The following is a 14,036-nucleotide window of genomic DNA, read 5'->3' as shown; positions in this document are numbered from 1 at the left end:
AATGTACAGCTGCACATCAAAATGATGCTGACCACACTGGTGGAAGGTGCCAAAGTCCGTCAAAGTCCTCCACAAAAATGGCATTTTTTTCAAGTGCTGGGACATGAGCAAGACTGCTGGAGTTCTGGGTCCAGGCCTCAGCAAAAGGACTAAACTAAGGGCCTAGACCTCAGCATCAGGGCCAGGTCTCAGATCTGGGTCCCAGTGCTAGGCTTAGGATTCAGTGCTGGGTCCAGCCAGAATCTAGACCCCAGCATCAGGCCTAGGCCTTGGTGCCTGGACCAGGTCCTCAAAGCAAGATCCTGACACTGAGCTTAGGCTTTGATGCCTCTGTGCTGGCACCAGTCCTCAATGCCAGGCCCATCCTGTGCCTAGGCCTTGGTGTTAGACCCTGGACTTAGGCAGTTGTTTGGCCCAGGATGGCCCATCCAGTGTGTCAGAGACACTTTTTTAAAATACAGGTTCATTTTTCTTTTATTTTGTTTTTTTTGCTAATGTAATTTTTTTTTTTTGGTTTGGCAAATGAATCGAACTGAAAAAAAACCCAAACAACATTAAATAAACGGAATCCAAACCCTCTCCAAAGTGAAGAAATGAACTGAGTATTTTGAAGCTGCACATACTTACTGTACACTGCAACTAAACAAATACCGAAAGAGCAAATTTCTAGTAATTTAATGTCGAGCTGTGTTGAGCTGTGTTGAGATTTAAATAAAATATAGGGCCTATAGAATTAAATTTGCACTAAAAATTGTAGTGCATTTGCTGGTAAAAATTTAACATGAATGGTAAAATCACCACTTATAGAAACATAGAAACATGACGGCAGAAAAAGATCATAAGGCCTATCCAGTCTGCCCATCCGTCCAATTAATTTAGCATTATAATTATCATCACTTCCTTAGAGATCCCTTGAATTTATCCCATGCTTTCTTGGATTCAGATGCTGTTTTTGTCTCCACCAGCATGCATGCTCTTTGCATCTACCATGCTCTCTGAAAAGAAATATTTCCTAAGATTACTCCCAAATCTATCTCCTTTCACCCTCATCTCGTGATCCCTCATTTTAGAGTCTCCTTTCCATTGAAAAGACTCACCTCCTATGCATGGAAACCTTTGAGATATTTGAATGTTTTGATCGTATTTCCCCTACCTCGCCTTTATTCTAGGATTTACATGTTTAGATCTTTAAGTCTATCCCCATATACTTGAGAACGAAGAGCAATGACCATTTTAGTAGCCACCCTCTGGACCAACTCCATCCTGTTTATATCCCTTTGAAGGTGCGGGTCTCCAGAATTGTACACAGTATTCCAAGTGCGGTCTCACCAGGGACATATATAGGGCAATATAACTCATTATAACTCCCCTTTTTCTGCTTGACCATTCCTCTCTCTTTGAAGCCAAGCATCTTTCTGACTTTTACTGTTGCTTTATCCACGTGTTTGACCACCTTAAGATCATCAGATACAATTACCCCCACATCCGCTCTTCCTTTATGCTCAGAAAAATTTTACCTCCAATACTGTAACTTTCCCTTGGGTTTTTGCATCCTAAATGCATTACTCTGCATTTTTTAGCATTAAATCTTAGCTATCAGAGCTTAGACCATTCCTCAAGTTTCCCTAAATCCCTCCTCATGCTTTCCACTCCTTCCTGGCTGTCCACCCTTTTATAGATTTTGGAATCATTGGCAAAAAGATAAACCTTTCCCAACAACACTTACAAAAATGTTGATGAAAAGCGCTGACCCAAGGACTGATCCCAGAGGCACACCACTAGTAACAACCCCCCTCCTCAGAGTAAACTCCTTTTACTACTACCCTTTGTTGCCTCCCACTTAGCCGGTTTCTAACCCAGTCAGCCACTCTAGGATCCATACCATGGGTTCATAATTTATTTATAAGTCTTCTGTGCGGAACTGTGTCAAAGGCCTTGTTGAAATCCAAGTACACTATGTCCTTTGATCCAACCCTTTGGCCACCCAATCAAAGAGATTGATCAGATTAATCTGACAAGATTTACCCCTGGTAAAGCCATTCTGCTTCAGAGCTTGCAATCTATTGGATTCCAAAAACTGCATTATCCTCTGTTTTAGCAATGATTCCATTAATTTGCTCACCACAGAGGTCAGACATAGTGGCCTGTAGTTCCCAGCCTCCTGGGATGAAAAGGAGTTGATTTGTACAGTGCAGCTGGCAAAGGCTGCAGTGTACAAATCAATTCTTGTTAGACTTTTTCATTGCTTATAAAGACTAAAATTCTTTAGTGATGTCAATTTTACAATGAATATCTCTGAACGTGTCTGTAACACCACCCCCCCTAACCCTAACTCATCTCCCGAAAACCCACCCTGATTCAAAGTGCCCCTTTACAGTGATACGTATATTGAGAGTGTCAGACTGACCCTATACAGATTCTCTCTCTTTCCTTGTGCTGAGTGCGTAAGATATGCGTGTAAAAGGCTGTCGACATAGGTGCACCATGAGTATTTTAAATGCTATGCACGTACTTTATAAAATGAGGCATATCTTTGCACGCGTTTATAAGCGCACACGCATTCCTTTTAAAATTTACCAACGTGTGTATATTGTATGTCTGTTAGAGCCTGTGGGGCAGATTTTCAAAGGGGTACGCGCATAAGATATGCGCGTACCCCCGAAAACCTGCCCCAAGCTCCCCCTGCGCATGCCGAGCCTATGTTGCATAGGCTGCTGGCGTGCACAAAGCCCCTGGACTCGGGTAAGTCCCGGGGCTTTCCTCGGGGGGGCGTGTCGGGGGCGTGTCACGGCCGGTGCATCATCGGGACCTTCCAGGGGCGGGGCCGCGGACGTGGTTCCGGCCAAGGGGCATTCCAGGGGCGTGGCCACGGCCTCTGGACCAGCCCCCGGACCGGAACATGGTGTCCCGGCAGCCAGCCCGGCGCGCGCAAGTTACGCCTGCCTCGGGCAGGCATAGCTTTTGCAATAAAGGTGGGGGGGGGGGAATTAGTTAGGGCAGGGAGGGGGCGGGTTAGTTAGGGGAAAGAAAGGGAAGGTGGGGGGCGCTGGAAACAAAGTTCCCTACGAGGCCGCTCTGATTTTGGAGCGGCCTCAGAGGTTCCCTCTGAGGCCGCAGGCTGTGCGGCTTGGCGCGCAGGCTGCTGATTTTGTGCAGCCTTGCACACGCCGACCCCGGATTTTAAAAGATACGTGCAGCTACGCGCGTATCTATTAAAATCTGGCGTTACTGATTGGTGAGTCGATTCATAGTCACTCCTCCAGAGCTCCAGAATAGATGTTTGCACTCGTAGAGTCATATAATTTTTCATGAGTCAGCGCCACCGGACGCCGAGTTTTGGCGCCAATTTTAGATCTCGGCATTTTTGTTCACAGTAGCCCCAGATTAGATTTTCAAGTTTGATTTATTTATCGGTACAATCCACTTTTATATTTGTCAAAAACTACTTATGTATTTATTTAACATTAAAGTTTAGATGTCAGTAACTTGATTATAACAGTCCTGAAAGGTTTTTTGAAGCTTGCACTAATGGTTTATACTTGATGCCGCCAATCGATGCTGTACTGATGTAAACATCATTTTGGTAATAGTAGTACCTCCTTAATAAGTACACTGAATAGAATTGGTTTTTCAAATTTTGCACACATATTTAATTTTACATCAGTTTTTGTAATTTTTAATAGCAGACACCATCGGTTCAGCTTCCTTTTGGATAAAATGATATGAGAAGTTACAGTGACGATGTTATGTTACATTGCTATCAATGTGTAATGTATTTTGCAATATGCCGGTATCCAGCGCAAAATTCCAGTCTTTTACAGATACAATTGACAATCACTATGTTCATCTTTAAGATCGAAGGGCAGGGTTTATATTAAAATTATGCAAACTAATTAATTCATGTCCCCTACAGCTATAAATTAAAAAATATATATATAAATCTTTGAATCTGCATTTATACATCTTTTGATTTAATATATATTAAATTAACATTTTAACAATACTTATCTTGTATTAAGGTACGCAATACCAGTATTTTCAGAGCTTGCTCCAAAACCTAAGAAACTCTTTGTGCCATTTCAACTTGATTTTACTTGTGATGTTTTAAGCCAACTGATGTGGCTTGTAAGGTACCCATTTCATTTTATCGTATCAAAACCATCTAGACATTATATTTACATTGTCATTATCATTACTATTCTCATTTTTTATTTACTATTTTTTATTTATATTTTTTTCATTATTCTTTTATTATCATCCTTTCAAGTTCCCACTTTTCATATGTTGGATTGATCGTAATATTGTTGTTTTATACGAACACACTGCTGAGATCCTATCTCCATCTCAAGTGTTTGCCTTTGAAAATAATACACACATATGTATATTATTTTGTACAATTGTATCATGACATACAACATTGTTCATTTTACTCCATGTATTTAATTTTTATTGTAACACTGTTGAATTTTTTTAAAAATTACATTTAACACCTAGACATATTCTGTTAGAATTACAGTATGTTTTTCAAACTGTTTATTTATTTATTTGTTTTAAATATAATTTATAGAGGGTAGAAATACATTTTATATGTGGTTACAATTTTATATGTATGTGTGTCTTTTATATGTTTTTAGCCCCTGAGGCAGCTCTCTGAGCGAAACTCGGCCAGAGTCGGGCATGCTTGAATAAAACTCTTGTTTACTCCGATCCATCTACTCGTTTTCATTGCCAATAATTTGTATGGAAAGCAGATTTTTTAAATCCTTATTAGTTTTAATTATTGGGTGTAATTTGATATTTCTATTGTTTTGAATTTTTTTTTTATATTAGAACATTATTTAATTATTGGATGTTTTATTCATCAGATGTTTTGAAATATTTTATTGGTATTAGGGAAATATTAGAACAAATTTATGCAAGTTTTTTTAATTGGCTGTTCATCAGCTGTTTTGACATTTTATCTTTTTTATATGATGTTTTATATCTCCAATTTTATTGCTTGACGTTTTGAGAGGAATGATGATGTTTCTGTTTTTCCATTGTTGCACTACATAACACATTTCGACTTGTGGTTTCCAAGTCAGTTTTTGGTGGCACATTTCTATTCTGCATTAGGTAAGGGTCTGTCTGTATTTTAAAGGTCCAGTTCTTTTGTAACTAATTCTTGCTGTGAAAATGATGGTACTTATCACTGGCTTTTATGACATTAGGGTCCTCTCTTCCTTATTTCTATTTTAAACAGAAGTTTTCTCTTTAATATTTTCACTTGCATACAGAAAGCAGTTTTGAATGTTCTTGCAGAAAATATTTTTTCATTTACATATTTTATTATAACTGCTGTTAGTTGATTAACTAATCCCGTAAAATAAACACCCAATATTCCTTCTAAGGACTGGGTTGCTATGAGCATAAATTTGATAGGCTTTTTGCATCAAAGAAAGTAGTACTCACAGGGTAATGTAAGAGGGTGTACTGTGTTCTAGCAGCAGCAAATTTTCTGATGTATCACCAATTTCAGCAGTCACCCTAATGCCCCTTCTCTAAATACCCTTAGTATCCTCGGATGTATCCCATCTGGCCCCTTCGCTTTATCTACTATGTTTAGTTAGCTCCTTATGAACACACTGTTCTGAAAATTGATTGAGGTTTACCTTACTTCCAAGCTTATTTGTGTTTGTTTTACATGATCCTGCTCCAGGTCCATCCACAGTGAACAGAAATATTTGTTAAGCAATTCTGCTTTTTCCTCACCAGCCTCTACATATTAACATGATATGCAATATGTTTTATTGATTGCATGTTACATTTTTGCCACAGTAGAGTGGCCATGTTAGTAGTGTGCAAGGTAGCTAAAAAAAACTATGCCATGCACGCTAGCTACCTTCCAAAATCCCCCATGCTAACTAGTCCAAAATGAAAGTGTTGATTAGCACGGGAGATTATCCCCTCCACCAGCTTGATGTCCACCCTCTACTTTCCTAGAAACACAAATAAAGGGCTTCTGAGTTGCAATATTCCAAATCCTCCCTCATCTGGCACTGGCCAGATGAATATCAAGGCACCAGAAAGCTGGGCTCCCTCCTGTCTTGCTGCCAGTGATTGAAAAAAGGGTGCTGGTTGACTTTTCCTACCACATGCAAGTTATGCTTTATTGTACAGGTCCCATAATCTCTAAAATGACTGCTTTGTATGTCAAAGAGCACACAAACTTAAGAAATCTTTTGTGGTTTGTTGAGGTCCAATGTGATTAGGATGTGATTCCAAATCAAAATAAAATGAAAGTAATGAAAATGAATAGATGACTAACATTAGCAGAAAAGTCATTACTTGGCAAGTTCTGTGCCCTCTAGTGAGCTGTAGAAAGTTTAATTAGTTGCCCATTGTTTTAACCTTATGCATAAAAAAGGATTAGAATATTTAATGAAGAATGTCTGAAACAATGAGATAAGATATAATGAATTGATTAACCTGCTGGCTTTAGTTAGGTAAGGAACAGCGAAATAAATTAATGTGACTGTATACAGAAATAGATCAAATAGCTTGGTGTTATTGGCTCCCTGCCCTTTGTTAATTGCAAACAGAAATACAGTACGGTACTTCACTTTGCTCTCATTATGATATGCTGCTTAGGAGTCCCACATTGCACTGCAATCAAGTTATATTTTAAATGCAAAAAAGCTTTTATTTGGGATTTATAGTCATTACAATCCAGTGAATTCTCAATAAGTTATTTTCCTTTGAGAAAGTGCAGAAGGACACATGTAACTTAAAGAACAGCACGGTGTTTTGGAAACACTTGGATGGCTTTTATTATTTTTGTTAAACAAAATAATTGAGTATAAAACATACAGTGTGTTTGTCTAACTACTGAATATATTAATGTAACAAATTAATTGAACTGGATTAAAGTTTCTTTCTAAAAATCTTTGGATGTAAAATACTACCGTAGTAAAGTTCCCTAGAAGACAGCATGCTGTATATTCCCTCATCCTCCTTTAGCATCCCTAACTGCAGATTACGGAGGACATTCATACTCTACAGAGGTCTTAAAGGTGAATAAATTGTTTGATTTTGTTTATGAAATGTTGTCTCTGACTCCCCAGTACAAAATACCACCAAATCTCATCTAATTACTAGAAGTGGTTTGTCGAGTTCCAAATGGATCTCTCCAGGGAGTTCACCTGAATGGGTTTTCCCTTAAGGAGTTAACTTGCATAGCAGTCAGCATTGCTCAGAAAAAGATTTTCCTAGGTTTATAAAAAATAGCATTATGTATTTATTTAAAATATTTATAGTCTGCCTATAATAATAATAAAATCATGCTAGACTGATTACATAAACAACATAAGCAATCATAAAACACAAACTAAAAATAGTTTTTCCCCCCATGGGAAATACAGTTTATTTTCTTATTTTATTAAATAGATTTCCACAGTTACTTTATACCAGTGATGTCAAACTCCAGTCCTCGAGTGCCACAAACAGGCCAGGTTTTCAGGATATCCACAATGAATATGAATGAGAAAGATTTGCATGCACTGTCTCCATTGTATGAAATCTGTCTCATGCTAATTCATTGTGGATATCCTGAAACCTGGCCTGTTTATGGCACTCAAGGACTGGAGTTCGCCATCACTGCTTTTTACTATTTATTGTATATTTGGATTGGAGTCCAAAAGGACCATAGAATTGCATCATTGTCGATTTATGCTGTCTGAATGTCCCCCAATCAGTATTAGAGTTAATGCTCATCATTCATTACAGTATATAGTTCTTACATTTTACTATTTTCTATACAAAAGCTGATTCCTTTAAAAGTCTTAAGTTTACACAGGAACCATTCTGATAAAAAGTTTCATGCAAAGCATTTTAAATCCTTCGTCCCTGATATTCTGTGTTTACGAAAGTGTATTCTTGTGGTGGGAGCAGAAAACTATTGGTAAGGAATCTGCGATTGTTTGTGCTTGATAATAAAATCGGTCACCAATAATAGGCTCAAAAACTTTTAATTTACAATATTTTTTTTCCAATTTTTAAAATGGGAATGATAAAAATTTTAAAACACCCAAATTTGTGCTCTGACTGAAATAAGGGAAAGGGGGGATCTGTTAGAAACAAACACATTTGACAGACTTCAATAAAGTACAGGAAGTTTAAATTTTCCATACAAATTGAATTTCAAGGACAAGAGATCATGATATGGAGGGAGAAAGGTTCAGGCGAAATATGAGAAAATACATCTTTACTCACAGTGTGGTGGATGCCTGTAATAACCTACCAGCAGAGGTGATGGAAAGACTTTTTTTTTTCATTTTGTTTGCTTTTTAAATTTGTTTTTAGTTTTGTTTGATGTTTATTTTGGTTCATTTTAATTGAAACTAAATCAATACCAATAAAAAAAGAAACAAAACAAAAGAGGTAAAATCTTGTTCTGGCAGGCTGAGTTCATGGATTACCCCTATAGGAGCAGAACAGGACTGCAGGACAGGACTGGAGACGATCTTCTGCCTGGCCAACTCCCTCCCCCTTGGGTTAAGCCCGCAGGTTCTGGCGGCCAGGAGGACTTTCCTTACAGGGAACAGCAGGAAAAACAGGAAGTGGAGACAATGCTGGGACTAAAGACAGGCAGGGCTGGAGACACAAGCTGGCAGACAGGAACTGGATACAGGCAAGGCTGGAGACATGGGCTGGAACCAACTGCAAGGCTTTGGCTGGAAAACAAAGCTGGTACTGAAGGCAGGCAGGAGTTGGATACAGGCAGGGATGGGAGACAGGAGCTTGAACAGGAGGCAAGTCCTGGGACTAGAGTCAGAACTAGTACTGAAGGCAATGCAAACAAGGGCTTGAACTGAAGGCAAGGCTTGGACTGGAGACAAGTACTGGTCTGGACAAGGGCTGGACAGGACTAGACTAGGACTGGACAAGGACAGGACTAAACTAAGAATACAATAAACAAGGAAGGCCTAAACAAGCCACAAAGCTGGGCTAGGAAAACCTAGAAGGCCCTAAGGCCACAAGGGCAGGATAGGAAGGCCAAGGAGGCCACTGAGCAAGGCAAGGAAGATCGGGGGATCATCTAAAATGTGTTGAAAGAAGATTGAATACTCCAATATCAGAGAAGTCCCCCTGATGCAGGAACCGAATACCAGCTGACAGCAGGGTTCTGTTTCGTCTGCTATACTTTGTCCTTTCATAACATCATGGGGCAGGTTTTTGCAAAAAAGCTACTGTGGGTTCTTTAAATTAGATAACATTGTATGTTTATGTGCATTTTCAAAAAAAGACAAAAAACAAATTTCATTTCTACACATTCCTGTGATTCTCTTTTGGGTGGATGATTGAGAAGACCAGGTAACCACCCTAGAAGTGGTCTTACACTGATTTCCCGGCCTGCTGACACCCTATATTTTCTATACCTTATATCATCTAATTTAACAGTGTGCGCTTTATATAGATATAGCATTTGAGATCCTGCTTTTGGGATCCTGCTTTTGGGATTTTGTGAGGAACAGTATCAATTGGGATTTAATGTTCTTAGTTGAGGGAAAAATATTCAACAGAAAAAAATAATGTGGAATATATGCAGTGGGACATTGATTTTTCCTACTTTTAACTACAGCATTTTTGGGTTAAAAGTCCCACAGTGCTGTTTTGCCTGACATTTAAATCTGGCTGATAGATCAAATGTCTTGAAACTGAAGTTTATGTTTGTGTCTTTCTGATTGTCTGCTTGGACATTCAGATTTAATTATTACACTCTAAGCATCTGAATGATTTATTTTTCAGGATGAAAAGAACCAAGTTTTGACAACTAATATTTGGCTTCAAATGGTAAGTCTTCAGAATGATTGCTGCAATGTAAAGTTACGAGGCAGAATGCAAAGAAGATAATTATTCTATCATGAAGTTACTGGGCTAGATTTTCAAAGGGTTACGCGCGTAACTTACGAACATAACCCCGAAAACCTGCCCCTGCGCACGCCGAGCCTATTTTGCATAGGCTCGGCAGCGCATGCAAGCCCCGGGACGCGCGTATGTCCCGTGGCTTTGAAAAAGGGGCAGGGGCGGGGCGGTCCGGGGGCAGTCCCGAGTCTGCTGGCACAGCGGCCATGCCGGGGGATGGCCCAGCGGCCGTGCCAAGGGATTGGCACGCCTCAGGCAGGCATAAAAGAAGATAACAAAGGTAGGGGGGGTTTAGGGTAGGGTTGGGAGGCGTTTTAGATAGGGGAAGGGAGGGGAAGGTGGGGGGGAGCGAAAAGAAAGTTCCCTCCGAGATCTCCGAAATCGGAGCAGCCTTGGAGGGAACGGGGAAAGCCATCGGGGCTCCCCCTAGGGCTCGGCGCGCGCAAGGTGCACAAATGTGCACCCCCTTGCGAGCACCGACCCCGGATTTTATAAACTATGCGCACAAATGTACCCCGTGTGCGCTGTTTTAAAAATCTGCCCCACTATTTTTTAAGTTGTCATCATGTATATTTGGGTGATGCTTTTCAAATAAAGAGTTCAAAGTGAGTTGAACAATGAAATCAGTATTCAGGTACTGTTAACAATTAATAGTCAAAGATCACTTACAGTGTACAGAAGCAATATCAGCAATGGCTTTTACATAGTAAAGATTCCGCATTTTGTTATTCCCTATTTCATTTACAGCTATAGCACAACTGAAAAAGAAGAGATTTTTTTTGTTTTTTTGTATAATAAAATGCATCAGTGTGTAATCAAAACTGGACATCTGGAGGTCCATATTCAGACAGAGTCTGGCAAGTAAAATTAGCCAGATAAACTTATCCAGTTAACTTTGGAGGTGTATTCAATAGTGAAACCACATTTATTGGTGGTTATTGATGCTATCAAGCTAGGGCGAGAGTACATTGTACAAATCTCATCTTTGTGTACCTTTCCTCACTCCAAATCACATCAAATCTTCACTGGATGTGTACCGTGCTGTTCATACCTCTGATTCTGCATGTAAGACTGCCCCCCCCAACTCTAGACCACCATTAAAACCTCACTTCGAGTTACTAGTTGACCTTCCTACAGTGGTATAAATAGTTGACTAATAGGGGTGCCACTTAGAGGCCCTCTCTCTCTCTATTCCCCTCTCCTCCCTTCCCCCCCTGCTGTACAGCACAATACTAGGAAAAAAGGTGTAGTTATTTCTGGTATTAAAATGTGATAACATATGTTATGCTATTGTGTGCAACATTAAACACCCCTCATTTTCATAAACTCCTCCCTTTTGACTAAATTTAGCAAATTTGTATATGTATCTCATAGAAACATAGAAATGAAGGCAGAAGAAGACCAATCGGCCCATCCAGTCTGCCCAGCAAGCTTCACACTTCTTTTTTTCTCATACTTATCTGTTTCTCTTGGCTCCTAGTAACCTTTGGTTCTATTTCCCTTTCACCCCCACCATTAATGCAGAGAGCAGTGATGGAGCTGCATCCAAGTGTAATATCAAGCTTGATTAGTTAGGGGTAGTAACCGCCCGCAATAAGCAAGCTACACCCATATTTATTTGTTTTACCCAGGACTATGTTTATTCAGCCCTTATTGGTTGTTTTTTCTTCTCCCCTGCCGTTGAAGCAGAGAGCTATGCTGGATAAGCGTGAACTATTAGTTTTACTTCTCCCTTGCCGTTGAAGCAGAGTAGCTCTCTGCTTCAACGGCAAGGGAGAAGTAAAACTGCTGGATATGCGTGAAGTATTAGTTTTTCTTCTCCCCTGCTGTTAAAGCAGAGAGCTATGCTGGATATGTATTGAAAGTGAAGTGTCGGTCTTCCTCCCCTGCTGTTGAATCAAAGAGCTATGCTGGATATGCGTGAACTATTAGTTTTACTTCTCCCCTGCCGTTGAAGCAGAGAGCTATGCTGGATATGCGTGAAGTATTAGTTTTACTTCTCCCCTGCCTTTGAAGCAGAGAGCTATGCTGGATATGCGTGAAGTACTAGTTTTCCTATCCCCTGCTGTTGAAGCAGAGAGCTATGTTGGATATGTATTGAAAGTGAAGTATGCATTGAAAGCCACATTATCTATCAACAAATATTGAATAAGCCTAATAATTGGTAATACCTATAGCTTATGAACTCTTCGTTAATTTTACATACTCTTGCCCACCCCTGTTTTTTGTTGTTATTTGGAGATGGCAGCCCTCCATCCTTCCGCTCCGTGAAGGTGGAACACCAACCACTGGCCACTGGCATCCTGCTCCGTGAATGCCTCTGTGGCTACTGCCGCTCCGTGCAGTGTTTTGCTGCCTCCTCTTTATACACTTCCTCTAGACCTGATGGATCCACAGTGTTTATCCCACGCCCCTTTGAAGTCCTTCACAGTTTTGGACTTCACCACTTCCTCTGGAAGGGCATTCCAGGCATCCACCACTCTCTCCGTGAAGAAATATTTCCTGACATTGGTTCTTAGTCTTCCTCCCTGGAGCCTCAGCTCGTGACCTCTGGTTCTACTGATTTTTTTCTGACGGAAAAGGTTTGTCGTTGTCTTTGGATCATTAAAGTTTTTCAAGTATCTGAAGGTCTGAATCATATCACCCCTGCTCCTCCTTTCCTCCAGGGTGTACATATTTAGATTCTTCAATCTCTCTTCATATGACATCTGATGAAGACCCTCCACCTTTCTGGTTGCTCTTCTCTGTACCGCTTCCATCTTGTCTCTGTCCCTTTGTAGATACGGTCTCCAGAACTGAACACAGTACTCCAGGTGAGGCCTCACCAAGGACCTGTACAAGGGGATAATCACTTCCCTTTTCTTACTTGATATTCCTCTCTCTATGCAGCCCAGCATTCTTCTGGCTTTTGCTATCGCCTTGTCACATTGTTTCACAGACTTCATATCATTAGACACTATAACCCCTAGGTCCCTCTCCTGCTCCGTGCACATCAGCCTTTCCCCCCACATCGAATACAGTTCATTCGGATTTCCACTCCCTATATGCATGACTTTGCACTTCTTGGTATTGAATCTCAGCTGCCATATCTTCGACCACTCTTCCAGTTTCCTTAAATCCCATCTCATTCTCTCCACTCCTTCAGGTGTGTCCACTCTGTTGCAGATCTTAGTGTCGTCCTCAAAAAGACAAATCTTACCTTCTATCCCGTCCGCAATGTCGCTCACAAGATATTGAACAGGACCGGTCCAACACCGATCCTTGTCGTACACCACTTAAAACCGCTCTCTCTTCAGAGAGAGTTCCATTTACCATCACACATTGTCTTCTGTCCGTCAACCAGTTTGCAATCCAGGCCACCACCTCGGCACTCACTCCTAAGCTTCTCATTTTATTCACCAGTCTCCTATGCGGGACCACATCAAAAGCTTTGCTGAAATCCAAGTAGATGACATTGAGTGCTCTTCCTCGATCCAATTCCTTGGTTACCCAGTCAAAAAAGTCAATCAGATTTGTCTGACAGGATCTTCCTCTGGTGAATCCATGCTGCCTCTGGTCCAGCAATTCTCCCGACTGTAGATAGTTCACTATTCTCTCTTTCAACAGTGACTCCATTACATTTCCCACCACCGACGTGAGGCTAACCGGTCTGTAGTTACCAGCCTCTTCTCTGTTCCCACTCTTATGAAGCGGGACCACCACCGCTCTTCTCCAATCACTCGGCACCACTCCCATTTCTAGGATCTATTGAACAGGTCACACAGTGGACCCGCCAGCACATCTCTGAGCTCCCTCAGTATCCTGGGATGAACCTCATCAGGCCCCATGGCTTTGTCCACTTTCAGTTTCCCCAGCTCTTCCCATACATTCTCTACTGTAAATGGAGTGTACATCTATTCCACACCCCCTCCCCTCCACTCCCCTTAAGTCGAGAGTCCCGAAAGTTAAAAAAAAAGTTAAAAAAATAATAATTTGAAATCAGCCCGGTTTCTGAACCCGTGGCTGTCAACGGGCTCATGAACTGACGCCGGCAAAATAGAGCAAAATGTACATGAGTCCTCCTTGAAGAGTAATTAGAAGAAAAACATAGAAAAAAATTCCATTGAATGACATGATATTGAAAAACATGTCAT

General features: G+C 40.6%; 1 protein-coding gene across 1 annotated transcript in view; it reads left to right on the top strand.

Annotated features, from left to right (window-relative positions):
• Positions 1 to 14,036, top strand: part of LOC115075411 (neuronal acetylcholine receptor subunit alpha-7-like) — a 147,833-nt gene that overhangs the window by 72,207 nt on the left and 61,590 nt on the right. The window contains 1 exon segment of the mRNA XM_029575758.1: positions 9,787 to 9,831. Coding sequence (XP_029431618.1) covers positions 9,787 to 9,831 — 45 coding nt within the window.

This window comes from Rhinatrema bivittatum, chromosome 13 (genome assembly GCF_901001135.1).
Source record: "Rhinatrema bivittatum chromosome 13, aRhiBiv1.1, whole genome shotgun sequence".
In the NCBI taxonomy this organism is placed as follows: domain Eukaryota; kingdom Metazoa; phylum Chordata; class Amphibia; order Gymnophiona; family Rhinatrematidae; genus Rhinatrema; species Rhinatrema bivittatum.
This window is presented reverse-complemented; position numbering and strand designations above follow the sequence as displayed.